We start from the raw sequence: 27778 nt of genomic DNA, 5'->3' as shown, positions 1-27778 counted from the left end.
TCCGACTCGCATTCGTAGTCGACCTCCAAAGAGGGGTCGTATTCACGTGGTGAATCACCACGTGCACTCGCAACATCTAGTGTTGTGCGAGTGGAAGATACTACGGCAGACGTTCCGTCTGCCGCAAGAGATAACAGTGCGTCACCCGCGGCTGCACGAACCGCAGCCGAAGGCGCAGCACTATCAACACCCCGCATGAGTTTATTCTTCATGCGATGGAATCTAAAATGATGGTTCTGACCAATCAACATCATTTTAACATTAAATGGTCACATAGTGACCACTCTATCCAATGACAGTCAGAGTGGTTGTCGTTTAAGGGAGGGGTGATGTAACGGGGTGTATCGTTACATGAAATAAACACTAAAAGGTTGTTAATTAATATATTATCTTGAAAGTTAGATAATATTTGGAGGATATTACTTTATAAAGTAATGTTCGGAATTCTTGTCCATTAATACGTATAGACCATTATATCTATTTATTCCGCAGACAAATCAGCTGTAGATATAAACAAAACAGAGAGATAGATAAGATAAGATAATATAAGATAAGAATTCAGTTGCATGTTTTGTATTGGTTTATAATGAGTTATAGTTACAGATAGAAAGAAGAGATACTTAATTATATTAATACAGTTTTCATTTAACCCTCTTTAAGCTAGTTGCCTTAAAGAGAAGTCTTCCTTTGCACGTACTAGTGTACGTGAAATAACGTAAGACACCACACGCAACTGAAGCAGTGCGAAGTGGACTTTTACTGAAGCAGTGCAAAGTGGACTTTTACTGAAGCAGTACAAGTCGTAGTGCCCCGTTACACTAGTTGCTACTAGGTTCTACGAACCCCTGAATCCCTTGAACTAGGATTCCTTAAGCTTTAATAGCTTGTACGATTCCCTGAGTTGTTAAACCCACTAGTTCAATAGAACTAAGTGACTCTCTGAGTCTGAAAGTCTTCCTCTGATTTTAGGAGCGAAGTAGCTCCGCTACAACACCACGCTGCCTCGCTTCTGTTGGTTTGACATCATGGTAAAAAAGTTCCTACATTTGAAGAAACGCTAATAAGTTCTTAAGGGCGAGTTGACAGCGAGCACTTCAAGATATGCTAGCTGCCGATGCTGAAGCCGGTTGGCTAAGCTTACGATATGTACTGCTACCCAAATGGTGACCTCAGCCCGGAATACATGCGCGCGCGAGGCTCGATAATATCTCAGTCAATTAGTATTAGAATGTTTTAAGGTGAAATAAGGTCAAGAGCACACCACTTGATTGGCAAGTCATAAAAAAGAGCGATAAGAAAGGGAGGAAGAGTTGTCAAGACGAGGACCAAAGTCGTCACCCGCTCAAATTAAGTCGGATAGCGCTGAAGCCTTGAACACTCGACAGTGAAAATTCACCTGAACCCGTAGCGGGACGAAATATAATTCTAGACATTTGTGGCCCATTAATAAAACCAATAGGTCTTAGATTGCGTTAAATCATCATCGACGCAGTGAAAATTCAATTCTAAACTTAAAATTTCGTCTACAGCCACTAATCTGACAATTGTATTGAGCGTGCCCGTAGGCGTGTTGGTCATTGTTCCTTCTGAAATGTTCACGTCCGCCACTCTTCATGCGCACGCAGTGCTGCTTGCTGCATCCTATGGTCAGCACTCTGGCGCCCGTATTTCTCGATGTGCAATCCGATTGTATTCAACCCGTCTCACGGGCGAAGTGGCAGCTGCAGCTACTGGCGCCAAGGCTACGGCTATTACGACCATTCATGCCGTCGATGCGGCGCCGCTATCCGAGACCATGTCGCTAAAAGACCGCTTGTCTATTTATAGCCAATTAAGCAAAGCGCGTCTCAGCGCACTGGTGGTCATGACAACGAGTGCGGGTTTCTTCATGGCTGGCGGGCCTATCACGTGGAGTACCTTTGCCGCTGCGGCCGTTGGAACCTCTCTCGCTGCAGCTTCGGCCAACACGTTCAATCAGTGTTGGGAGGTGGAGCTAGACGCAAAAATGCAGCGGACGCACCGCCGACCGCTACCGTCTGGGCGTATCTCGCAGCCACATGCGCTGACTTTTGGAGCTGTAACAGCTACGGCCAGCACCGTCATCCTCGCCGCGGGATGCAGCCCACTTGTGGCATCTCTGGGCGTATTCAATATTGGCCTCTACTCGCTAGTTTACACGCCTATGAAGATGAAAAGCGAATGGAATACGTGGGTGGGCTCCATCGTGGGCGCGGTCCCGCCTGTGATGGGGTGGGCCGCAGCCACGGGCTCCGTGTTCGCGCCTGAAGCTGCATTGCACGCGTATCTGATGTACTGCTGGCAGATGCCGCACTTCTTTGCATTGAGCTGGCGGTCGCGGAAAGATTACCGTCGCGGTGGTTACCAAATGGTGGCATGTAATGATCCCACGGGCTCTCGCAGTGCAGCATTAGCACTGCGTTATTCCTACTTTATGAGTGCGATTCCCATCGTTGCGGCGCTTACGAACGCTACTAGCTACATGTTTGCGGTCGAAGGCACGGTCGTGAATGCGTATAACATTTACTTGACCCACCAATTTCAAGCAAAGCCTTCGAATGCCACGGCGCAAAAGGTCTTTTTAGCATCGCTGTGGTATCTGCCATTAATCATGGGCTGCATGGTGATGCACAGCCAGCAGTGGATGGATAAAGAAGAGACTCGACACCAGAAACGCGATCAAGGATGGCATGAAGCGTTTCTGGGTGAAGTCGAAAAGTTCGAGTCACAGGGTTCATCCGTATGCTCTGATGAGACCTTCATGCCTGCGTGGCTAGTTTGTAAGGTGCGCGCTTTGCGACGTAGTTTGCGAAGTTTTTGCATCCACGAGGTGTTGTGGGGAGTGAAGGACGGTCAGCACCAGGCGGACGAGACCAGTGTGCTCTGTCCGGTGCATGTGGGACACCAGGCTAAGGCGACGGTGGCCATCACAGCACAAGCTTCTCGAAAGGACTGAGAATTTTTATAAATACTTGCTACCAACGCGCCAAATGCTTACGTTGAGATTAGATAGAACGGTCAATACGATTGCACCGCGGCCTCTTTCGATTGTATTTAAGCTTGAATAGATCACCATTTAATGCCCAATGGATTTAGCTGCTCGAGCTTGGGCACAGCGTGATATCGCGTGTGCAGCACTTCACGCGCGAGTTTTGAAAAGGGCATGCCGTCTAGATACTTATCGTACACCAACTTTACCGCAGGATTGGCCATAGGGTCGCGCAAGTGGAGCTGCTCGAAGCACTTTGTGACGTTCGAAAGCAATTCGGATGCTAACAGCGTCGACTTCGGTCGAATTTGCCCACCTCCATTTAAACACCCACTCGGACACGCCATGATCTCAACGTAGTGATACGGGCACCGATTCCTTTTAATTTTCGTCATGATCGACTGAATGTTGCGAAAACCATAAGCAATGGCAAATTTGAGAACCTCGTTGCCGCCTACTACGAGCTTGACTTCCTGAAAGTCTGAATTTCGAGCGGTAACATACTCCAGCGGGCCCTTAATCTCAACGTTAAAAAGCTGTTTGGCAGCATAGCGGAAAATATGCTCGAGCTGACCACCTGAACTGGCCTTTAGGCTGCTACCTAAGACACTTAATCCATCTTCCGATATACCGCTTAGCAAAACTTCTTCTGGCGATAAGTTCGCAAGCTCCAGAGACGCAAAATCAACATTTACCGCCTCAAGAAGTTCAATTATCTCTGTCGTAGCTAGCACACAGTCGACGTCTTTCGTTGCGTCCTCTGGATCTTGAAAGTCCTTTCGTGACGCCTCTAATTTCTTATCAAAGCACGGCATCACTGCAACGTGGTAGACGTCGTTTGGCTTAATGCCATGCTCACCACTCACAAAACGCTTGATGATCGAACCGGCAATCTGTTGCGGTGACTTTGTCGTGTCAATAAATGGAATCGCATTCGGCTGCGATTTCTCCGCATAGCAAATCCAGCCAGGGCAAGATGACGCCAACATTGGAATCGCTACAAGGGGGTCCTGTAGCGGCATCGCAGCAGTACTTGTCTCTAAAATCTCGGTCTTGGCGGACGAAATTGCGACAGAAGACGGAGGTCGGGCCCAAATTGTTTTTTGCTGGTTGCGATATCGCGCCAAGAATTCTTCCCGAGACTCAAGTAGAGCAAAGTCTCCACTTGTCGTCGAGTCGATCACTAGGTTTACTCCAAGATTATGAAACATTGTCACGAGCTTGCGGTGTACAGTTATTACCGGCATTGAAAAATGCGCGGCTAATGATGCTCTTGATTGCGGTGAAATCGTCACGATATGGAATTTATGATTTTGAAGAGCCACCACGTCTAGCATTTCCTTATAACTCTGCTGCGAGATGAGCACGGTCTCAGCTGACGTGACGCACCCGCTGCAGGCAAGGCAGTCGTCTAAGGAAATTGTCGCTTTTTCTTCTGTTGAGGTACGAATGATATTGGGCTTGACAGCCTGTGGCAACACTAAATCAGCGGCCGAGAGCTCCGTCTGTAGAGTAATTTTGGCTGTGCCGATAGTGCTGCCGTCGTCCTTTGGCTTGTCCGATGTGAATAGCGGATTTATGCACGCCTGCGACGGCTGAATGAAGTCATTGAGATCTCCAAGGAATACGGAAGCCTAAAATCAATAGGATTAGCGCGCTTTCGATTAGTGTATTGACGCCAAGCACCAGCGCTCACCATTTTCGAGCCGAGCCTTCAATGCGATATATAAATTGTATAATACTGATTAATATATTATTAATTTGCGGTGAAAGAACAATTTTATGGATCATTGATTTAAACCGCTGAAAAGTGCGTGAGAAAAAGACCTTCACAAGCTCAATTCCGTTGCCTCCATGAATAAGAAAAAGCATTCATCTACGCTAACCATTGACAATTGAATATATTTTCAAATGAACTTACGCACCAGCTTAGTCTCCAAACCTCTCACGGCATAACAACCATCGTCGCCTTTCCTCCAAATAGTATATTTCCTTTTACTCGATGCCTGAAAACGCGACCCAATAATAAATCTCCGTGCTCAAGCAATCTCTTCCGCTGCGTCTGACACGACATTTCGCTCTTTCAGTACAAGAAGAGCTTCTTTCAGGCAGGACATACAAAGCACAACAGAGTTTAAGCGCTGATTGGGACCATCATTTGGTGCAAAGCACAGCTTGCATGCCGGCAAATCAACATTGGCCGGTAAAGTGGCGGCTAGAAATTCTCGCCACAATGTCGGGTTCCGATTGCGAACTTCAACGCGATTATCGATATTAAATTCTTTCATATATGAGTCTAGTCGTCGCTGTCCAACAGAAGCATTGTTCTGGCTCATTTGCCTTCGAACAGCTGTAGATTTAACGACTTGAGAATAATTTTGAACAAACGCATCCATCTGCGCGATGTCAATTGTGCGTAAATTGCCACTGAATGACATCGGCCGAGCTTCCAGCGATTCCATCGCAAAACTCTCATCCTCACTATCATAAACTTTTGAATTTTTATCAGAAGCTGAAGTCTTTGCGGACTCCTGAGCAGATGGATTAGACGACAAAGGAAATGGTGCGTCAGATTTTTTCGTCGTAATTTGATCGCTATCGGTTTCTAGGTTTGACGCTAAAGCGATATCACAGCTACCATTGCCCGTAGGCTGATGATTATCAACCTTTTCAGATGTGAGCACAGCATTCATTGTTGAAACAATCATTACCTCTCCACCGTCAAATTCTTTACATGACGATACAGTCGGAACACATTCTTGCTCAGTTGACTGACCAGCGTCAATGTCTGCAGCTGTAATTAGTTCATTTCCTGTCGCAATTGGCATTTCGCTACTTGCAGACCTAGTTTCAAATTCAGGTGTTACCGCAGGTGAGGATTCTCCTAACGAGCTCATTCGAATGATTTGTTTCGCTAATTGACCGCTTTGCTTGTCCTCGTAAAGCATTGTGTCACGTTCAGTCATTCGAGCTTTGGCATCCAATATTTTTTTACGACTCGATAGCAGATCTGATCTTATCGACAATTCGTCCGCAGACACTATTTTTTTCGCAGATTTATCAAGTTTTGGGAGGGTAGCAATGTCTGATGAAGAGAGATTAGTTGCTGCGTTCCAGCAGACATCAATCTTATTCAAACGTGGTAGCACTGGCACTGATATCGAGATTAAATTATTGTGGGCAAGCCTCAATTCTTCCAGCTTCACTAGGCGATTAATGCCTGTAGGAAACTCGAACAATGCGTTTTCTGATGCATCCAATTGTTTGAGATTCGTCAGATATCGTAAGCCTTTCGGCAGCTCCAATAACTCATTTCCACTTATATCAAGCGATACAAGTTTATTCTGTAACAAAACCGCGTTTGGAATAAAGTCAAGGCAAAGGCCTCGCAACTTCAAGTGTGACGTTTCTTCAATATTCGGTATTTGGTCATCACCAAATGTATTACACGTGTACACCACCTGTCGCTTTTCAATTTCGTTAGCGATTATCTTCGATCGATCGTCGGACCTTTTACCAAATAATATTTCCAGAGCCACGGCAAGACGCCAAGGTTCTAACAAAAGTGGATTCAATTGGATCTCAGACTCAAGCAGACTGGAAATTGCCTTCATGTTCTTCAGTCGCAAGTCCACAGCCACCAAGGCTTGCAGTATCTGAGAACGCTGACTCTTTGCCCCGAATAGACATTTTCGCAAGCTTGCTCGCGCGGCCAGTAATTCCCATTCATGTGTAGCAGCGTCTAGACAGGAAATGCGCACAGCTATAAGAATATTAAATATATAAATTAATCGCAGACGTACCAGAGAATGAAAGCGAAAATGCTGATGAAAAGGTGAAGAGGTCTGTACATGAGGCATGAAAAGCGGCCTTGTCGGGCCCAGCAATTGCTGCGGAACAAAGCCGAAAAATCTCAAGATTGGCACCATATGTCAATAATTCATTTCCTTCCGGGTTCAGGCAATCACATACTGCATCTTCGACTGCATTGTTAAAGATTCCTGTCTTTATTTTTCTTGTAACTTGACGCATCATTTCAGATTCGACACTCATTTCGGTCATGTACTTTCGAAATAGTTTAGACACCCTCGCTTGATACTCTCGCCATAGCAAACCTTGCAAAGTTTCCTTTTGAAGCAAATCTACTTGAAGTATAAAGCGCTGCATCCACGCAAGTTGCTTAGCTTCATAGCTTATGGCATTGAAACTAGATGAGCCTAATAGTAATTGAATTCCATCGATGGCAACAGATATTTCCAGTAACACGCCCATCAAATGACAAATATCTAGTGCCACGTAAATATCGGCTTTAGATGTCGTTACTCTGTCAGCAAATTGATGATTTGCTGCTTCTCGCCACATCAAAGCCAGCTGGTCCATCCACGCACCCAATAAGTTGTCTAACAGACTTTTTAACGCACGCGACTTGGATATTTGACAACTATCGTGCATTATATCCTTCACCGATTTCTGCACTTGATCAATGTTTATATCCACAAGACTTGCGAGGCGTTCCATTACGTCCGGAAACATTTCATCTAAATGTATCACTAGTGCTGGTTGTAAACGACATGCAAATAAATAATTATGTAAGGCTTTTGGAAAGTGGGTAGAGGAGCTTTGATTTATCATCGTAATCATAAGTTGTTGAGCCTCAGTCGATGTGAGCCCCATTAACTTTGCCGCTGTGAGAGATGCACCGGGGAAACGCTGTATCGTGACCAAATGTTCCACAAAAAATGCATTTAGAGACTCATTGTTCTTGTCATCACCTTGCAATGCAAGTAAAAGCATCCAATTATTGAATATGACATTTCCAGAATCGTGCATCGCATCACAGCCGCTTTGAAAAAAATGAAATGCGAGCTTATAAGATGCCAAAGTCTGAGATCCCACGGCCTTTTTAATACCCTGGCTTGAGTTCTTTAGTATATCGGCTGTGTAGATAAAGTCCTTGATTGGAATGCACTCACAATTACTAGCAGCAACCCAGTGTTCAATAAGACTGGGTAACTCGTTGAACAACAAAACGTGGGCGAGCACTAAACAAAGCACAATCAGCTCATCACAGCGTAGTCTAGAACGCACCATACTGCTCCACGTAGGCTCCAAAGATTCGTTGCCAAGCTGCAGCAAAGCTGTAAGCAGCTCGAGGACTCGGCTTGTCGCTCCAGCGTACCATAACTTTATACAGAGATGCAGATATATTGCTGCCAATAAAATGGATACCTTTTTTAAAGTTGATTTTGAATTCTTGGACCCATTAGCAGCCAAGGCAGTTTGTGCAAGGTGTTCAAGAAGCCGCCGATGAATACCCTCAACCATCCCCACCGAGTCATAATTAAATGTCGAAACATAACGGAGCCACAGCGCATGAGAATTTGGTAAAAACTGAACGGCCTGCTCTACCATGTCAATTTCGGTCTGACGATCCATAACTTGCTCGCACAAATGGAGATATAACAACCACAGCGCTTCACAATACGCATTTGCTTCAATTTCTAAAGCTCGAGATAGCGTGTGCAAACACCTTTTCAAATTTGCGTCGTCGACAGACAAGCGAGTCGTTGTACAATTAAGCTCCTTACATAGAATTACAAGCTGTTGCTGCAGGAGGTCATCATTAGATGAGTTTATAAAATCATCGCTTTTAGACAAGGGTTCAACATTAGATAGCTCAGTTTTAGTACAGTAATTTATGTATTCTTTTACAAGCATACGAACCTCAGTCCTCCTTCCACCAATTCAAGCTGATGAATAGCAAGAAGAAGCCATGCATCAGTAGCACCTGAATTTTCCTTAACTTTTGCTTGCAACATTTCACCATACATCTTTCGCGAGTTAGCGTTGTCGATATATCGAGCGTGTTCAAAATCAAAAAGCTCTTCTTGACAATCGAGAGGAATGAAGTCACTTCCATCAATTTTCGCTTCTTCATTCGTATTCTGTGAGCTTAAAACTTTGATTTCAGTTACGCTTGATAATGGTATTTCTGTTGTGATCAGCTTTCCGCTATTGTATAAGTTTGCTGTCTTTGATCAGAAAGCGCATTAAAAATTGAACTTAAGAAAGCAAGTAACTTTCTTTCGTGAATGATCTTACTGTTGAATGTGTCCGAGTTGTGGTTATAACAGGCCATTTGATTCTTTCACGGAATGCAGCAAACGAGTCCATCAATTGCTTTAACTCATTTATATTTACGTCCACACGAGAAGCTTCAGCAGAGTCAGCAATAGTGTCACGAGCATCAGCACTTGTGCTTACGAATAGATCGTAATCTTTTAGATGATAATTAGAGCAGTTCTTGTCATTGCAGACACCATTCAGCTCGTAGCGACACAAAACTCTTACAATTGTAATGAAACAGACGACGTTAGAATGTTCAGAACAAATAGCAACAGCGCCAACATTTGCAAATATCAACGTACTTCATAAGATCATTTTTTTCCGAGCCAAAGGGCTTCTTCGCATCTCTTTTCAATTGTTTCGTAATTGAATCATTTAATACAGAAAACGGCTTTGCATATCTTGAGGAAATGTGTCTGTCAAATTTGTCTTGAGGTCCATTGTGTTTATTGAATGGAGGCGGCAAGTCGCTACGGTGTCCGATTTTTTCGGCTTGTTCTCGAAGCCATATCTCTGCTACTTGTAAAGCGTCGACCATTTGTGCGTGCGATCGATACGAAATTCTTAAATTGTTGCTCGCTTGTCTCGTTAACGAATGGACTCCGATGCACGCACAAAGAACACTTGAAAGTGTGGGTATTGTAGAACAATCATCCAGTAGGTGCTTCAGAAAGAGACCTTGTCGACGTCTTTTGATCAGTGTTGCACTCATTAGACCAGAATTATCTGGATCACAAGCTGAAGCAACGACTTCCTTTTCGAGCTCAACCATCGTCTGAATTTGACCTAGACCACGATAATCAAGCTAATTCAAAAGCTACATGTACACTTTGTTACGAAAAAACTTACTTGCATCCGACGAAATAAATGTCGGCGTCGTTAAAAATTGACGTCCAGGTTGCCAGCAGACGCCTGCATTTCGTGTGGATTCCGATTTTGTTGTAAAAATGTCGCCATTTGCCAGTGTGGCAAGCAGGGATTGAACTGTTGACCATTCTACACAATTTTTTAATTGCAAGCTTGTGTAGGTCTTGAACGCTTGCTCCAGCTCCTCCCTTAAAATCATCTATTTCGTCATAACATTGTGGTTTATCATAAGCTTTGGTGAGCAAAACAACTGTGCCGGTCATTATGGCTCCATTACCTTTCCTGTCTGTACGAGATGGCGCGTAGCAATGCGAAAGCAAGCAGCCGTTGCAAGTTCCGTTGTTCCTACGTCCAATTCTGAAGCAGCAGCAACTGCAATAAACAAGAAATTCCCCAAAAAATTATCCGCCGTCATCTACCGACGAGGGCTTCGATAAATGCAAGCTTACAAGGATGCATCGTAGAGGCAATGGCAGCGGCTGTTTGAATCGTTCTATTGCCTACGTCACTCTTTTTCCTTGCACGATCATTCGCTTCTTTGTCCTCCCGCTTGCGCTTTACTAGCAACTTCTTTAAGCAACTCGATAGCAAAGTGGCTGCTGCTTGCTGTTTCTGTAATAGAATCAGATAAAAAATTTCGTCACGATGTGTGCACATTAGGCTCGAACGCACCCTTCGTGCCGCCTCTGCTCGCGCCTGCAAATCTTTTAGCTCCTCCTTTCGAGCAAGAGCTATATCAATTGCTAGTTCCTTTTCTTTCGACAGAAAATTTGTCTCTGTTTCGGTTTTCTGTGGCTCAATGTGCTCAATATTCGTGCGCTTAAGATCTTGAAGCTTGAGCAATTTTAGCAGTGTTTCTTTGCGCTTAAGAGACGCCTCCCTCTTTTTAACCCAGCTCTGTCTCAACTCCTTAACTTTACAGATTTGCTTAGCCACCGTTTTCGCCATTTCAAAACCTTCGAGGACTACTGGTTCCTCTCCAGCCGACGCCGCGATCCCTAATTCTTGCAGACCCATTTGAAATTCACGATTTCGGCCGAAAGGAAATTTTAGACGTAATAATTATTTCATTTATCTTTCCTGTAACGGGTGTTCCACTACATAAATATTATATCCCATAAGAGAAATAAGAAATATAAATTATTATCTTATAATATTTTTTACTTAATATTCTCAATATTACCGTAAAATGGCCACGCAAGGGGTCGCAATACAAATTTAACATTAATATATTAAGTTCAGTAGATTAAAAAAATGATCGTCACGTAGAAACTTGAATATGTTTGTAGCGGAGCTACCTCACTCCTTAAGTCAGAGGAAGACTTGTCGACTCAGAGAGTCTCTTAGTTCTAAGGAACTAATAGGTTTAACAACTCAGGGAGTCGTACAAGCTAATAAAGCTTAGTGAATCCTAGTTCATGGGATTTAGGGGTTCGTAGAACCCAGTGGCAACTAGTGCCCGAGAGTATGTACGTTAGAAAGGCTTCTATCTCTCACAGATCAATGCGCAAGGCACTAGACGCTTTAAGATCAAAAGGGAAACTGCACTTTATTTACTTATTTTAATCTAAACCCTTACCCTAGCTATATTAAATAGATTTTTGGCCGCCAGATTTATATATGGCGGCTGCCACATATGTTACCCATAATAAATGAGATTTGGCAATTATCTAATTTTTAATAGAAAAGGGTATTTTACCCATAAAGTAAATGTACCACAACAACGGTTCATAAACCGATGAGTGCCCCATTACACCCTCCCCCGTCAGACTGTTGACACCTAGTTTCAACATTAGCTTCATTTCCTCTTTGAAGCTGGAATAAAAGCAACTAATCGTTTGGTTGTGTTTTGCATTCCTTTGTCTTATGATAACAAAGCGTGAGTCACCGACTCCTAGCTACTCCCCCGACGATGAATTGCAGGTACACTATATGAGTCACACTACATCGGAGAAAGAGGCAGAAGAGCCTCGCTCATGTGCGCCTTGGCGTGTAGACGAGTTTCGTCGGGCTCCAAATCCGTTGCAAGAACGTGTTGCCGCGGGGTTTTAGCTACATTTCACCAGGCGCCGGACCTTGAGTCCATTGTCATCACGAATCCGCTTGATGAAGAGCAAGAGCGGACAATTATCATAAAGGAACAAGCTCGTCGTCGAGCTGCAGAGATAGCGAAAGCTAAAGCTCATCGTAAATACAGATTCACTCCGCTTAGTGCGGGAGAGCGACTCAAAGAGATCACGGGTCGCAGCTTCACCATCTGGATCTCCGGACCCACGGCGAGGACGCCGGAGGAGCTCGCTGCTCGCGACGCTCTTCATTAGCGATACCTTACGCCAAAGGTAATGACGCGAGGTCAGTATCTAACGCGTCTACGTGATCAAGCCCGTGGGGCTTCGGTGACCTCAATGAGGGAAATTCCGATCGTTTTGTTTCCAAACGAAACACAAAGCGATAACGACGCTTCGTTTGAGAACTGGATCCATCGGGCCCACCGCTTCCGCAATATTTGGAATATTGGAGAGTCTGTGGATGTGGATGATGTTCGTTTGGAACGGAAGCTTCGCTTCGACTTCCGAAAGCTTAAGGCCAAAGGCCACTTACGTTTGGCGTTTATGCCACAAAACGAGGATAGGCCTAGCAATATTTCAGTGCTTCATTTGACCGTGCAACCATGGATCGAAGCCACACTGAGGCTATAGATCCACCTATTGGTGTGAAGCGTCGTTTGACACAAGTTTACCATGATCTGGGCGCTCAAAAACGTCAATGGCGTGTGGGCTATCTTGCCGAAGCGGTACCTCAACCCCCACGAGTTTTCAGAAGAGGGTACCTCAGCCACTTCACCAGATACTGGGATTTGAAACTAACGACGGCGTCGCTTTAAAAGTCTCGGTACGTGAAAATAAAGGTCCATCGCGCATCAACCAGCGCGGGAGGGGACCGAAATCTCGACGAAAGCATTTCATGCTTTAAAGTACGAGGTGCTACTTCTTCGCGACGGCCTTGCGCGGGTTGAGGGCTCTTTTGAGGCGATTCAAAACCGTCTTTATATACTGTAACGTCAGCAACCTCGTTTAAAGGGTCAGGTGGTCGTGTGGATGCAGCAGTCTGCAGCACGACCGCCTGTCTCGGCACAAGCGCCTTTAAGTCCACGTGAGAAGGGTCCCGATATGGCTTAAGCATTTCGACATAAAACACTGGGTGTGTTCGCAGCTTGCTACGAAAGCTTAGCGTGAAAGCTAGGCCCCTCTTGGCCACGATCGTAAATGGTCCAATAAAGCGAGGGTGCAATTTGGTCTTGAAGACCGCGGAAACCAAGTTAGTAGGTAGATTTTAAGCGTTTAGTAAAACTCGGTCTCCGTCCACATAAGAATTAATACAGCTTCTGCCTTTGGGATCTGCTTGTTCTTTTTGTTTGTCTTGCCTATCAGCCATCGTGTCTCTTACATGCCTTAAGACACAAAATCGTGTTGCAAGGTACTCGCTTACTTGTTTTCGAACGGTAAATCAGCAACCCTATCGGCTAATATCCCCCCACCAAGCCCTGAGCCACGCAGTGGTTTCGTTAACGGAACTCGTGGGTGGGTGAGACGTTTGACATAGAACGGGGTAGCCTATTAAGGCATGGACAGCGTTATTTAACGCAGCTTCCACTACCGGGAGCATTGAGCTCCAGCGCTTTGGTGTTTGAGCACACACACTGCGTAAAACGTATTTAATGATGCGATTGACACCTTTAGTTTGACCATCGGTCTGCGGATGGTCCGCGTGGACATGTCCAATCTGGTTCCAAGCAATCGGAAAATTAATTTCCAGAATTTACCCGCGAAACGGGGGTCCCGATGAGAGACAATAGCCACAGTCAAACCGTGTTGTCGAACACGCGATCGATGAACAGCCTTGCTGTACCTTCACCATCAATGGTATCCGGCACAGCCGCTAAGTGAGCTATTTTGCTCAATCGGTCAACAAAGACCACTATGCCAGAGTTACCGCCCGAATCTTTCGGTAGACCGACAACAAAATCCATACTAATGGACTCCCAAAACCATGTGGGTACGGGCAGACTTGCTAGTGGTTTTCAGCAGCATGAGCCGAGCGTTTAACTCGTTGGCAACTTTTGCATGTGCGAACGTATGTGTTGACCCATTTTTTAAGCTTGGGCCACCAATAAATCTGACTCACAGAGCCGTAGGTCTTTTCTCTACCGAGATAACCACCAAGGACAGTATCGTGTGCCTCATAGAGGATTCGGTTCTTCAAATCCTCATCACGAGGAATAACGACGCGCAGAGGATCCGCAGCGTCCGTGTAATAAAGCAACAGGTCGTTATCGATAGAAATCGATGTATCCTTGCACGCAAACGTGCCGACAATTTAAAACCCGATTCAGTGCTCTTTAGAGCTCGTAGCAGAGCTACACACTGTTCATCCTTGGCGTATGCCGAACGGATTAATTCAGTTATAGGTGACAATATTGTCGGAAAATGAGAGAGCTCATAATCCGGCCTGCGTGATAACGCATCGGCCAAATCATTCTGCTTGCCAGGCTTGTGTTTCGCTTCGAAATTGTATTCGGCGAAAAAGGATAGTCATCGGGCCATTCTCTGTGAGAGATGGGACGACTTAGCCGCAGTGCGGAATGTCGCGTGATCTATATATATCACAAGCGGCTTAAAGCCAAGCAGATGAAGTCTGAATTTGACGAGAGCATACTTCATAGCAAGTAACTCTTTGTCATGAACTGGGTAGTGCTTTTTTGCAGCTTTAAGCTGTCACGATTCGAATGCAATAATACGTTCACGCCCATCGGCATCTATTTGTAACAGAGCACTGCCAATGTCAAAATCGGATGCGTCACAGACGTCACTGAAAGGCCGATTTGGATTCGGCAGTGCCAGAATCGGGGCCTGGAAAAGACTATCCCTTAACTGCTTGAAAAAGCATTATGTTCTGTGCTAGCCCAGCTCCATATTGTATCCTTTTTAAGGAGATTAGATAATGGCCTAGCCATATCAGCGTAATTTTCGCTATATTTGGGTTAATAATTGGCGAGACCCAACGTGCATGCAGAACTTCTGGTCCCTGAAACACAATATACTCAATATGTTCAAGACTAAACAGAGTTTTGAGCTTGTCATAAGCTGTGCGTTGCGCATTTGAAAGTTCTGGAAACGTTTCAATTTCAGTAAAGGCTTAGTCTTATAAAGACTCAGGCGTTAATTGACTACGAGTGCTACCAGGTGTAGCGGAGCTACCTCGCTCCACTTATAGACTCAAAGAGTCTCTTAGTTCCATAAAAGAAATAAGTATAACAGCTCACGGAGTCGCGCAAGCTATTAAAGCTTAGTGAATCCTAGTTCAAGGGAATCAGGGGTTCGAAAAACCCAGTGGCAACTAGTACCCGAGAGTGTGCAGCTTCTATCTCTCACAGATCAATGCGCAAGCCTTAGGCACTACACGATTGTAAATCAAAAGGGGGTTTGCACTTTATTTACTTATTTAAATCTAAAACCTTACCCTTGGTAAGTAAAAATTGTTTTTGGCCGCCAGATTTATATTTGGCGGCTGCCACAAGATACTCATAATAAATGGGATTTTAGTAATTAACTAATATTTGGAAAGAAAAAGGGTATTTTGCCCATAAAGTAAATGTACCACAACAACGGTTCACCAACCGATGTGTGCTTCATTACAATATTAATAGTTCATCAAAGCTCTAACCGATCATACCGATAAGACTCACAAGTTCTGGCTCGAATAAGAGACGCTAAACTAAGCGATCTCGGTAGCAAAACAGGCTGAAACACGGTTATATCCACTTGGGAGCTTACCGTCCACCGAGATGACAGGAGGCCGGAGGTCCAGATCCTATGGACCTCTCGTATGTGTAGATAAATAAACTCGCTCTACTAGTTACAAACGATTGCAATGATGCGATCTTCGTCAAAAGACAGAGCACTACGCCTATAAATGTAGTGCCCCACGCCAGTGCCTAGAAACACTGCGAAACGATAGACCTCCCGCTCAAAAAAGTGAAGGAGTCGGATCGACGCTGTTGCGAAACCGCAACGGCTAAGCGGATCATAATAAGCGGTCGGGGTAAGTAGGTGCGAAGCATTTTACTGATTTGGCAACGTCAAAACAACTTGCAGGTCTTTGACGAAATTTGCTCCTCACACACAAACTATGTGTGTAACTGCCCCTGATGATGAGGTTAACCGTATCAACTTGCAAATCAAAGTGGCAAATGAGTTGCCATAGTCGATTGTAAGGCGTCAAACAATCGCACTCGACGTCAGTCGCTAGAAGATCGTAGACTTAAGTTCGTTAAGCGCGATGTACCTCTAACGATGACAGAGCGCCTAGCAGACAGGCGCATCTGTAACAATTAAGAAACGTGGAGTCGGTACTCAATACACATTAAAGGGTTCACAGTATGACAAACTTGACGTCATCCTTGAATTAACATGGTTGATAAAGTACGAGCAACGCATAAAGTGGCAGCCGGAAGCCGTGAATATGCCTGCCTCTCGTTCATCAGATGGCCATCTAACAAACAGCTTGAAGCGTACGAGGTAGTGCGATGGCCCCACTTATGGTTTGGTCGGTTGGACGACAACACAATACCTCTGTGTAACGACCCATCATTGGGTAAGGTTAGATTCCTACGTCTACAGGCGTCGAAAATCGACCACTCGAATTAGTTAAGTGAATCGAAACAAGAATGCTTGCCTTGAAAGTAACATCCAGAGAAGAAGTCAAGATGCCTGTCTATAAGAGACAGTGTAAAATTTTTAGATCGATTGGAAAGTCGATCGTAGCGGATCTCGGTGTGGTTGCGCAGCCACAGCTCGAGGCAGTATGGGAGGATACTCCCCTAAAATAAGAAAATAAACCCTAAAATACTTGAGGGAATAAGTCCGTAGAAGCCAGGGTAAAAAGATCCATAAAAACCGGAGTGAACAAGTCCCCAGGACTCTTTGGAAATGAGTTTCAAAGGAGAGGCTGAGACATTAAAGTCTTAATTAATAACCGATCAAGTGTAGGCGCTTGTACACTTATTCTGATAGCGCCTCCGAAGTTAACTTTGAAAAATGACTCCATTGCCAACGCTAGAGCCGAGATGATTTTTGCGTACTCTACATAGTAGAAAAGGCAAGAAGAATTGCGTACTTGTCACTGATGACAAGTACGTGGCCGATGTTCGGTCGACAATAGTATTTCCTGAGATTATTGATGAACGAACGTATCTTCGAAGAGAATAATTGGATTGAACGTTTTACGTCTCATTCCTGAGAGTAGTCAAAAACAAATATTCTTTGTATAAGGATTTGACCGAATTTCAAGGATGTGTTTCATGCGAGTTCCTTGAGGATATAGGCTCTCGACACAAAATCGACCTTGGCGATTGCCGACCAAGAAAGATCATTCCATACGCCAGCGATTTCGCAATCGACTGTGCGTTGACGCAGTACGATACAGACAGCACCTAGCGCGTCGTCTGCTATCAGTCGCGTCAGCTGACGAGCTGAGCGAAATTATGCAGCGCGTGATAAGGAACTCCCTGGCATGAAATATGCACTGGATATGTTTACGGTCTATCTCATTAGAGATAGACCGGACCATGCGTCTTTTCTCACGGCCGTAAAGAGTCCATACCTCTCGCAGCGAACAACGAGATGGTTGTCAATCTTCGCGGAGTATTACTTCCCCGTAGGATACAAACCAGGACGGCTTGATGTCGTCGCTGATGCGCTTTAACGCCGGCCTGATCTTAAACCGGCCGTGCAAGTCAACAGTGAGAATAAGCTCACTGTTGCAACATTAAGTATCCGTCGTCAACATTCTTGTATTGTTAAAGCTGGTGGTTCAATTGCTATGACGAAAAGGAGTGGGCCAAAGGGCACCCCTGCCTTATCCCCTCGACAACACTCTTTGCGGGCGCGACAGCTCGCCGTTGACTAGGAAGGTAGCTGTTGTGTCTGTGTGAAGGCGTTTGATCAGGTTGACGAAAGTGCTTTTGAAGCCGAGTGCTCCCCGTACTGCTGGCATGCTCTCCCTGTTCACCATGTCGAAGGTTTTCATGAAATAAAGGAGCAGTATCTCAGGTGACTCGTCCTTGATCTTTTTTGGTCATCGTGTTCGGCTGTGTTCAAGGCTGCCTGCATGAGCACAATTGATCGTTCCATGCGTCTCGTCTTGATGAAGCCCTGTTGAGCTTCCCCCAGTACTTCACCCAGTCCTGATTGAAGCCTCGTGGCCATGACAGCCGCAAACACCTTGTATCCGGTTGCGAGCATTGATATTGGACGGCAGTCAAACGTTTTTTTTTTAATCTCCGTTCTTCTGGAGAGAAACCACCAATCCTGCTTTGAAAGACTGAGGGAGTTCGCTACCTGTGTGAATCCTGTTGAATTTATCGACTAGCGCTTGTGAGAGTTTGTCGCTTAGGTCCTTGTAGATGTCGTTTGTCAGTCCGTCTATACCACCGGCTTTGCCTCTTTTCAAGGAGTTTATTGCGATTTCCACTTCGTCGAGAGTAATTAGTTTATCGAGTGTGTCATTAAATTTTTCGCTTGCAGAACCGATGTGCGCCCCATCTGTGAGTTCCCCTAACATCTCTCGGACAGCACTTGGGTCGTTGCACCCGTGTACTTGTCCCAGAATTTGGCTTCCTCACCCATCACGTTCGCCAAGCTTTCGCCTAGTTTCCGCTCTCTGCCTACCAGCTCGAGTTAGCTGATCGATTGATCTCGACTCTAATCGGAGACCCATTAAAGAAGTTATTTACGTCGTTTTGTGATGTCAGCATGTGAGCGCCCAGTCTTCTGAGTGATAGGAGATGTGCTTCGCGCTCTTCTTCTTCGATCAGTCATGCTTGACTCGTTAATAGCGTGCTTGTTTGCCATCTCCTCATCTTGGCCGCTTTCTTCTTTGCTTGACGCTTTTTTCGTCTGCTTACTAGACGATCGTCGCTTCGATCTTGTCCACCGTCTTGTCCCAGTTCCGCACTTTTTCCGTGTGGACTTGAGCCAGTTCCGCGCCAATGATCTGCTCCAGTCGCTCCGTGACGAGCAGCGGTGTTGGGGATTTGATCAGATAGGAACACGGGTGTGTGTGTCGTTGCGACACTGCTTTCTTGCCGAAAGAATCGCCGTGTTCTCTTGTAGGTCGTTTTTTTGCACGGTACTCGTGTTGCTACATGTTGGAATTGGCTGCCTCTGTCGTTTGATAGATAGACTCGGTCGATCCTTCTTGCAGACCTCCCACGCCGGTACGTGAAGAACATCGACGGCTGGTCTCTTTTGGTGTCTGTAGTGTCCAGTCGCGTGACATTGGCAGCGACTACTAGATCCAGATCTTCCAGCAGTGTCTGGGGTGCTGAGCATTGGCAGGTGTTCTATGCGGCGTGAGCACCGGGTGGATGCTACGGAAATAGTCGGTTTGATAATCCGATATTACTTTTGTGCGCACACGGTTGTTGTTTGGTACACAAAGACTTGTAAGCTTTTTCGATATGCGCAAGAGAAACAATTCATCGTGTATGACAAACAATGAACTTGTATCAGAATTTTGCATGCTTATTTAAAATCTGTATCTTTGGCGTAGCCTTGTTGAAGTAACTTTCGAACTTCATTTGACAACTCGACATACGACGCTGTCATTAAGTCGGCAACTTTAAAGCCTCAGCTTCCTCCCGAGGCAGAGTTGGCACCGAGGGCGAACAAAGTAAACCTCCACCTTGAGGCAACTGGAATCGCACTTGTGAAAGTGGATATTGTCTACGACAGTATCATCTGGCTGGCGTGAAAGCGCATCAGCTACGACGTTTGAAGCATCATTAATGTGGTGTATAGTAAACGTATATTGAGCGAAGGTGGTCAAGTATCGAGTCAACTTTGGCGAGACTTTCGGATGATTAAGCAGCCAAGCGTAGTCGCTATTGTCCGTGAAGATCTCAAACTGATGACCATAAAAAGTAATGGCGCCGTTTGTCTAACCCAGCTTTGATTGCAAATAGCTCCTTCTCATGAACAGGCAATTAATCTCATGGATCCCAAGCTTCTTTAAATAGAACGCTACTCGCTGGTCATGTTCATTGATAAATTGCGATTAAATACCACCGACGGGCGACCCCGATGCATCCGGAATGAGAACAAACGCGCGTGTAAAGTTGGGCAAAGTCAGCGCAGGTGCGGCTTGTAAGACAGACTTCAGCCTCACGAAGGATTCCTCTTGTTCTGCATTCCAGACCCATGGAAAATCTTTCTTAACGAAATGGCTCAACGTCAGAATTATGTGCGCAAATTAAAGAGTTAAGTGGCAACTATAATCAGCAAGACCAAGAAAACTTTGCAATTTCTTTACTGAGGTAGGTGGTGGCCACTTAGCGAGTGCTTCCGTCTTTGTATTATCAACGTACAATCCTTTGCCAGAATCAATATGCCCCAGAAAGCTGATTTCTTGACGCGCAATCTTGCACTTGCCGATGTGAGCGAAAAGTGTTTCTTTGCGTAAGACGTCGAACGCGATAGCAAGATGTTCAGGATGCTCGCCATAAGAGATGGAAAAAATGCATGTGTCATCCAAATACCACAACGAATGGGAACTCTCCAAAAGGAACACGCATCATGCGCGACCAAATGCCGCGCATTCCAGCAAGGCCCATCGGAGCAAAGCACCACTGATATGTATCATTTCATGTACGAAGCGCAGCGTACTTTTTGCTATCCGGATGGATACGCATCTGATGGTACCCTTGGGCTAAGTCAATGACTGTGAAGTAGCTCATACCTTGCTTCTTGTCAAATAACTCGTCGATTCGCGGCAAAGATGCTTTAGGGACGACTGACTTTGAGACGTAACGGCAGTCAATCACCCAACGGAGTAGAATGTTCGCGTTTACGGATCGAATCCATTCCGAACAAGAAACACTCGTACCGGTTCTCGGGTCTTTTTAAGAGTGCCAAAGATGATTGTTACCCGAGGCGAGTCTGAAAGCTTGATCCATCCGCGTGAAAGGTCTCATCGACGAGCTTCTGTAAAGCCTTTTGTTCAACTTGTGAAAGTCGAAATGGCGGACGATTACTCGGTTGCGCACCGGGTAGGATGTTGATTTTTCAAACTCAACCGATTGATGAGGAGGCAATGAATTTGGCAACTTTCCCGGAAATACATTTATAGTAATCGAGTAAAGCATTTGACAGTTTTTCACCAGGTACTGTAGATTCCGACACTTGAAATTTTGACAAGATCGATTTCTTCAAATTGTGATGTCTTGAATTTCCTTGAAAAATTGGCAGAGGAAATAATGACCGATATGAAAACCTCATCCTGTGGTATGTCACCACTGTGAACGAAACTTGATGAGAAGGCCAATAAATGATTGGCTCTTGCGCAGTATACCAAGGCTTACCAAGAATTGCATCATGGGAATAGCTCATTGGCCACTCAGTGACGAGAACGTCAGATAGCTGATTACCATCAAAGGAAATATTTGCGACTCTATTCTTCACCTTCTTTGGTGGTATTTATGCCGTCAAAACATGTGACTTGTATTGCCGATTCAGACATGACGCGCTACAGCAACCCAGGCTTCACTAGATTGCATGTGGCACCAGAATCGAGCATTATATTGACAGCACGATCGTCAAGATGATCCTTTTTGACGATCAAATCATTTTCCGTAAAGGAAGCAAAGTCAGCTTCACTTAGTGTGGTGATAGCTTCAATTGACGCGGTCGGGATGATTTCCTCTTCGACTGACTCATTCTCGAATTAGTTGACGTTTGCACGATCGCGACGATACTCGTTGCCGCGATTATTTTAATAATTCCTGCGCTTGTAACACTGCTGAATCGTGTGCCCCAGTTCTATTAAGTATGCACACTTTGGTTTATTTGGACCTCGATTATGGACGCGATATGACCTAGAAAATAGTCGGGCATTGTCGATTTCCACGGCTCTGGCTCATTGTTCAATTCTGGCCACATTTGTGGACCAGGGCGAGGAGTTGTAGCGGTGTGGTGGTGATATCCACCCAAATCTGCGCATTCCAAGTCGAGCGCCACAGTAGTAGCCTTCGACAGTGCGTTTCCCCGTCAGTATTGAACTTCTTCTTGAGCTCTTATTCTTAACCCTCGTTATATAAAGATTTGGTCTATTTCGGTCATGTCCTCAAGTTGCGAAATAATTTGTCGAAATTTCGCAATGTAGTCCGTTTGTCCTTTGCAATTGACTTCTTTCAGCCAATGCAGATTTTCTCAAATTCGTTGTTGCAGATCCGCAGGGACAATTCCTTTTCCACTGCTAGAAAAGAATTTACCGACTGATTGAATATCTGATTGATGCAGCAAGAACCATTATGCTGCTGGTCCTCTCAATGAGCTGACTAGTACGGCAAGTACTTAAGGAGCCATTGCGTTCTCTTTCCACTTCGCACCACGCACAATAAAATATTGCTTTACTTGCGCGTAATAAAGTCGAACCAACTCTTCGCTTCTTCCGCTATACGTCGGTATCCTGAGCCCGTCCATATTTAGCCCACCTTCCTTTTGAGAATAGGCCAGTGTTTTATTTATCTCTTGTTGTTGCTGTAGCATATGCATCATTTGCTGCATTAGCTCGGCGTTGGAGGGTTGGCCCAAAATGGAAGAAGGATGTGTTCAGAAACTTTAAAACACTTAGTTGTTTAGTTTATTTAAGTCTTTTCAGTTAAACAAAGGATCCTTTGAAATGGTGCACTCGTGTAGCGGAACTGATAAGGTGGACCCTTGCTTAAACAGGCAGGCTTTCTCCTTGGTGAGTTGTTTTGCTAAAATCTTTGCAATGCGCCGGGTCTTCTATAAAGACGCGAGTAAATCGTTCGCAGACTTTGCAGACTTCTCACCGAACTCAAAGAAGAAAGTCTTACTGTAGTCGAATGGAATCTAAATACTAACCTTTCGCTTCTAGCTCATTGAGCTCAACGACTTAATTTAGCCCTTATGCGTAATGCGTAAAAGATTCAACCGTTTCCCAGATGGATAAACTGTTTCACAGAGTTAAGCCGGGCCCAGCCTCACACAGACTAAGCAACTCGATCTGCCTGACAGAGCTTAGATTTACAATGGATACTAGAGCCACACGCTCAAAATTGCTACGCAGCACTTCCAAAGGAATGGAGCAGTTAACTGCGAGCGAATATTCCCACGTTACAAGCAGTACGTCATTGGCTGCGAGCGAGATCTCTCACGCTACAAGCGGTGCCGGTCAATCTAACGAAGCGCGAACGACGAAGAAGCGAGCGGACGGCAAAGAAGCAAACAGAAGACCAACAAGTGCTACCACTTGTAAGGAATTAGGGTAAATTACGACTGATTTAAAATTTCGTTTTACTAAGCGATACTTCTGGTTCACTCCTGAAGATATCACCTATCGTAAACATAAGTCTTACTAAGTATCATCTCTCCTGATTGCGCAAAAGTTTTTACTTGTTTTATTATAGCGCATATGTATATTTGAATGAAATGAATGGTTCAAAAGATAAAGCGAAATGAGTGGTCAAGGTCTCAGCAAGTTGACTGCTCCTGACACTCTCGTGCTTTAAGAGATATTAACAGGACGGGTCCATTAAGCGGTTGTGAGAAAAACAAACGGCAGTCGATACTCACCCGGTTGTGATTAATCGAAAATATATAGGCGAGGCGGTGCAAAGAAGGCGGTCTCAGCTTTCGTATCTGGAAGCATACCTTCAGTGTCAAAGAATGTTGTTACAGCCATGAGAGAACCTTTATTTAAGGAGCCAAACAACAGCAAGCACCGAGCTGTTCGACTTGCCTGTTTGCTCGCACAGTAGCTTGACGTGCTCCCTCGTTTTTGGCAGTAAAATCAAATTCTTATCAGGGCAAGAGGCTTGGGTGGTACAGTTTTGGTGGATGATTTTATGGTGAGACCTTCCTTCAATCGAACGTGCTTTGTAAGTGAATCGACTACATATCCGGTGCAACTGTGACGCATGTTAGATTATAGGAAGATTCATCATTGGTTACGAGAATGGTCTTATAGCCACAACGCGGCTTCCGGCTGCGCGTCTCAAGAACACTTAATGAGCGGTAGCTTGCAGACTCCATGCGTAAAAGTCGTGCTTATCGCCGCACGAAGATTTTGTCACTAACTATCTCAGCAACACACTCTCGTCTACGCTGCTTGGCTACGCTAAAACTACCGTGGCTGCAGTTGCTGTGCAGAAATAACGCAAATCGTTGATTGCATTGGAACAGGGAAGCTTGTTCTGCAGTACTCGATAGTGCGACGATTCCCTATCTAGGCTACACGAGGCATCTTTTGAGCATTCTCGATGTCGGCTGGTCTCGAAATAGTTTGGACACCAACGCTTCAAAGAAATCGCATTTGGCTACTTGCTTCTAAAACCGCTTAGTTCAGGTCGGTTGTGAAACGCGCTAAGCATCTGCACCGGAATCTGCACCCTGTCTTTGAGCCTGCTTTGTAGTTTTGTTTAGCGCATCAGATATTGCATATGTGCTTGCGCATCTAGTTCCGAAAAGCTTCACGTCCTGGCATCTATTAATGCATATACGATGAATCGACGCAATTGTAACTTAGCGCCGCTTTTTCTTTATAGCCTGCTTACTAGCGGCACATGCGCCTGCTAGTGACCTCGTTATAAGAAAAAGGTTAGGAAGCTACTTCCTGATATGAACGTGCATGGTGTCAAAAATCCGATCATATGTGGTTCGAAGCTCAGCCTTCGTGCAGTAACGCTGCCTTTTTGAACGGACCGAAATCGGCGTTTGTGCAACGAGAGCAGCGCCACCTGCGAAGTTCTCGTCGTTGGTGTTTGAAATATTTATTTCACATAAGCATTCGGCTTTCTTAGCGCTTTATTGAATACAGCACAGATGAAGAGACGTTAAAATCGATGCTGCGAGATACATAATCGAGCGCGGGTTTGATGATGTGACGGGAGTCTTGTAGGCGGTTGCTTCTATAGCAGCCACGCTCTACTTAAGCACACACCTTCAAGCACAGTGAAAAGCGGTTTGACCGTCTTCTCTCACGACCAGTGAGGTAAGTGCTTGGCGCCTAAGTGACCTCACCCAACGAACGAAGTACCTTAGTACAAGTGGTGTCACGAAAGCTGATTTTCGGCTTCACGTGCGCACTTAATTGTCATTTAATAGAATTAAATACAAAACCTTTGTTTCTAATGAATAGATGCCATCTCTGTAGATGTGCATCTCTAACTGGCGGGCGTATTTATTTTAAATACATCGGCTCGCAGATGACGTCAGTCCCAGACGTCATGCTATTTAATGTGAATGCACCTGTGTGCATCACATACACAAGAATTGGTCACTATGTGAACCTCATCCGAGTAACAGTTTGATTACCGTTACACGAGTTACCTGACCTTCCGGTTAAGTGTACTTAATGGCCGTGTAACATAAGGCAGTTAGCCGTCACAACACCCCCTCTTTAACACAGGTCGACAAGACCCTGACGTAAATCGTGGATCCCAGACCGATACAATGGACTCGGGCATCCCGTGTAGTTGGTATACATGATCCAGAAACAAGAGAGCTGCCGCCTTGCCAGTGATCGATGTTTTACATGGTGCTAAATGCCCATTTTGCTCAGTCTTTCTACAAGACGACGATCCCCGTCCGACCCTTGTGGTTGGGTAGAACGATTTTACAATTTTTGAAAACATCGTCAAATAGAGGAACGAGGGACAGCTTGCCGTCCACGACGCGCCGCTTAAGTCCTCTCATACACTCCTTCAGCGACCAGTAAGTGCACCAATTAGGGTGTCATCGCACGGTGCTCCTCATGCCACCTAAAAGGGGCAAAACTGCTGGGTCGTCTGCAAAGACATAAACACACAACCGAAAACAAAGCGTACGCGCCGCGATAAAACGCCGTCATCGCCGACAGCAACTGCTGCTGTCGCGCTGTCAACTAAGCACAAAAATCCATCCCACTTGCACATTGAGAATGTAGATCCGTCGCTCATTGTTGACTACAATTAGTCGACACTGATGCCATCACCACATAGTAGTGATCAGCGAGGTAATGGGGAAGGATGATGACGCTGTAATGCTCATTCACCATTCCCCTCTTGCTTCTAACAAGGAGACACCTAAGGTTGCGAAGGCAAACTTGCCTAACGTCTTCAAGGCAACTGTCTCGTCGTCTGCGCTAGCTAGCGCAGACGACGTCAGTCTAAGACGTCAGCCCCACATTTAATACAAATGCACCTGTGTGCGTCACATACACAAGGGTGGGTCACTATGTAAACCTCCTCCGAGTTACAGGTCAACAACTTAATTGACCTTCTTGAGCATTCGACCTACAATTTGGGCTGCAACTGTCTTACTGAAGGCGCGCACGTCTTAATGCGGCCACGCTCTACTTAGACACAAACCCTAGCACAGCGAGGAAGCGGATAGACCGGCTTCTCTGGCGTGCAGTGAGCCTAAAGTTCAGACCATTATGCACAAATGTACTGACATAGAGGATTCCGAGCCTAAAGCTCCGCCGATGACACGTGAACGTGCTCAGTCGGTGTCACAAGCCAGTCGTTTAGAACGTGGCTATCTCACGGGTGGCATATCGTTAACGCCCCCTCCATCTAAATGGACTCGTTTAATCGGACCAAGAGCGTCGCTCCTAGAGCGCGCTCTTCCAGACGCACATAATTATTATGGCGTCTTTAAATCATGGAAGGGTCAGGGAAAATCGCTTTGGCGTATTTTCCAGACCCCGGTCGTGTTGCGTTCAAATAAAACGCCCGACCAATACGAGGCGGAATTCACGCGCCGTATTCATCCGCATTCAGATGCGATGAAACAGCGGTCGCAGCGAATTAATTTCGCACGCTTGTGTTGAGACTAGCGAAGAGGCCTCAGCTGGTACTCCTTTTCATAGGCAGCCATTAAGCCGGGCACGTCAATACATAGGGTATCGATCGGCTCCCAAGATTCAAAACTCTTCGGGTAACCTTTCCATTGGACGAGGATCTGATACCTTTGCCTCACGGAGCGGTGGGCAAGCAACCTCTCAACAAGCAAGCTTGATCTCCACCCGTATCACCATCAGTGCAAGCGGCGCCAGATAGGAATGGCGATCTCGCCCAACTACTCACGGCTGCCTTACCTTCGTCCAATCAGTCACAGGCGTTTAGCGCTGCTGAACGACGCATTGCGGATCTCGAGGGTCAATTCTCGCGACTGAATTCGGATCTTTGTGATGTACGAGCGAAGGCTCGTCAGGGTTATGAACGCTGAAGACTCGCTTGGACCTTTTTGAGCGGATAATGCTGAGGGAACCGCGTTACTCGCGTGATGTCCCTCGCTCTTCGAGTCCTTTTCGTGATGGGAGGAGTCGATCGGCTGATAGTTTTTCGCCTTCTCCGTCTCCCTCACCCGAACGACGCTCGACTCACAGTCGGCGTCACCATCGGTCTCTTTAGACGGATGGGGGTATGTGACCTCATTTGGGTCTACATACCGTTTCAGACGATCCACGTAAAATACGGGGGGTGTCTTCAGATACGGGGGAAGGGTGAGTCTATAATTTAGGTCTCCAACCTCTTCTTCCACCGTAAAGGGCCCAATGAAACGCGGCAACAACTTCCTAGTACCTCCAGGTAGTGCAGAAATTGAATTATTAGGTAGGGTAGCAGTACATAATAGTACTTTTTCACCCACTCTAAAGCGTTCATTATTATTGCGACCATTTCGGTCCGCATATTCTTTTTGCTTGTCCTGTGCG

General features: G+C 45.5%; 4 protein-coding genes across 4 annotated transcripts; 2 read left to right on the top strand and 2 right to left on the bottom strand.

Moving 5' to 3' along the window:
• Positions 1 to 1591: 1591 nt before the first annotated feature.
• Positions 1592 to 2974, top strand: CCR75_009080 (uncharacterized protein; the record flags this gene model as incomplete). The annotated part of the gene is made up of 1 exon (XM_067967126.1): positions 1592 to 2974. One exon carries the CDS (start codon positions 1592 to 1594, stop codon positions 2972 to 2974), a length of 1383 nt encoding a protein of 460 aa, XP_067823116.1.
• Positions 2975 to 3087: 113 nt separating this feature from the next.
• CCR75_009081 (uncharacterized protein) lies at positions 3088 to 4970 on the bottom strand (the record flags this gene model as incomplete). The annotated part of the gene is made up of 3 exons (XM_067967127.1): positions 3088 to 4641; positions 4704 to 4719; positions 4957 to 4970. 3 exons carry the CDS (start codon positions 4968 to 4970, stop codon positions 3088 to 3090), a joined length of 1584 nt encoding a protein of 527 aa, XP_067823117.1.
• Positions 4971 to 5046: 76 nt separating this feature from the next.
• CCR75_009082 (uncharacterized protein) lies at positions 5047 to 11017 on the bottom strand (the record flags this gene model as incomplete). The annotated part of the gene is made up of 9 exons (XM_067967128.1): positions 5047 to 6770; positions 6811 to 8654; positions 8732 to 9039; positions 9110 to 9353; positions 9436 to 9919; positions 9983 to 10199; positions 10278 to 10372; positions 10450 to 10612; positions 10673 to 11017. 9 exons carry the CDS (start codon positions 11015 to 11017, stop codon positions 5047 to 5049), a joined length of 5424 nt encoding a protein of 1807 aa, XP_067823118.1.
• A 7860-nt stretch (positions 11018 to 18877) lies between these two features.
• On the top strand, positions 18878 to 19355 carry CCR75_009083 (uncharacterized protein; the record flags this gene model as incomplete). The annotated part of the gene is made up of 3 exons (XM_067967129.1): positions 18878 to 19114; positions 19239 to 19277; positions 19329 to 19355. The coding sequence occupies 3 exons, from the start codon at positions 18878 to 18880 to the stop codon at positions 19353 to 19355; spliced, it is 303 nt and encodes a 100-aa protein (XP_067823119.1).
• Between the last annotated feature and the right edge of the window lie 8423 nt (positions 19356 to 27778).

The sequence above is a fragment of the Bremia lactucae genome, linkage group LG1 (assembly GCF_004359215.1).
Source record: "Bremia lactucae strain SF5 linkage group LG1, whole genome shotgun sequence".
Taxonomy (NCBI): Eukaryota; Oomycota; class Peronosporomycetes; order Peronosporales; family Peronosporaceae; genus Bremia; species Bremia lactucae.
The sequence above is the reverse complement of the archived record's forward strand: the minus strand, read 5'-3'. Positions and strand labels throughout refer to the sequence as shown.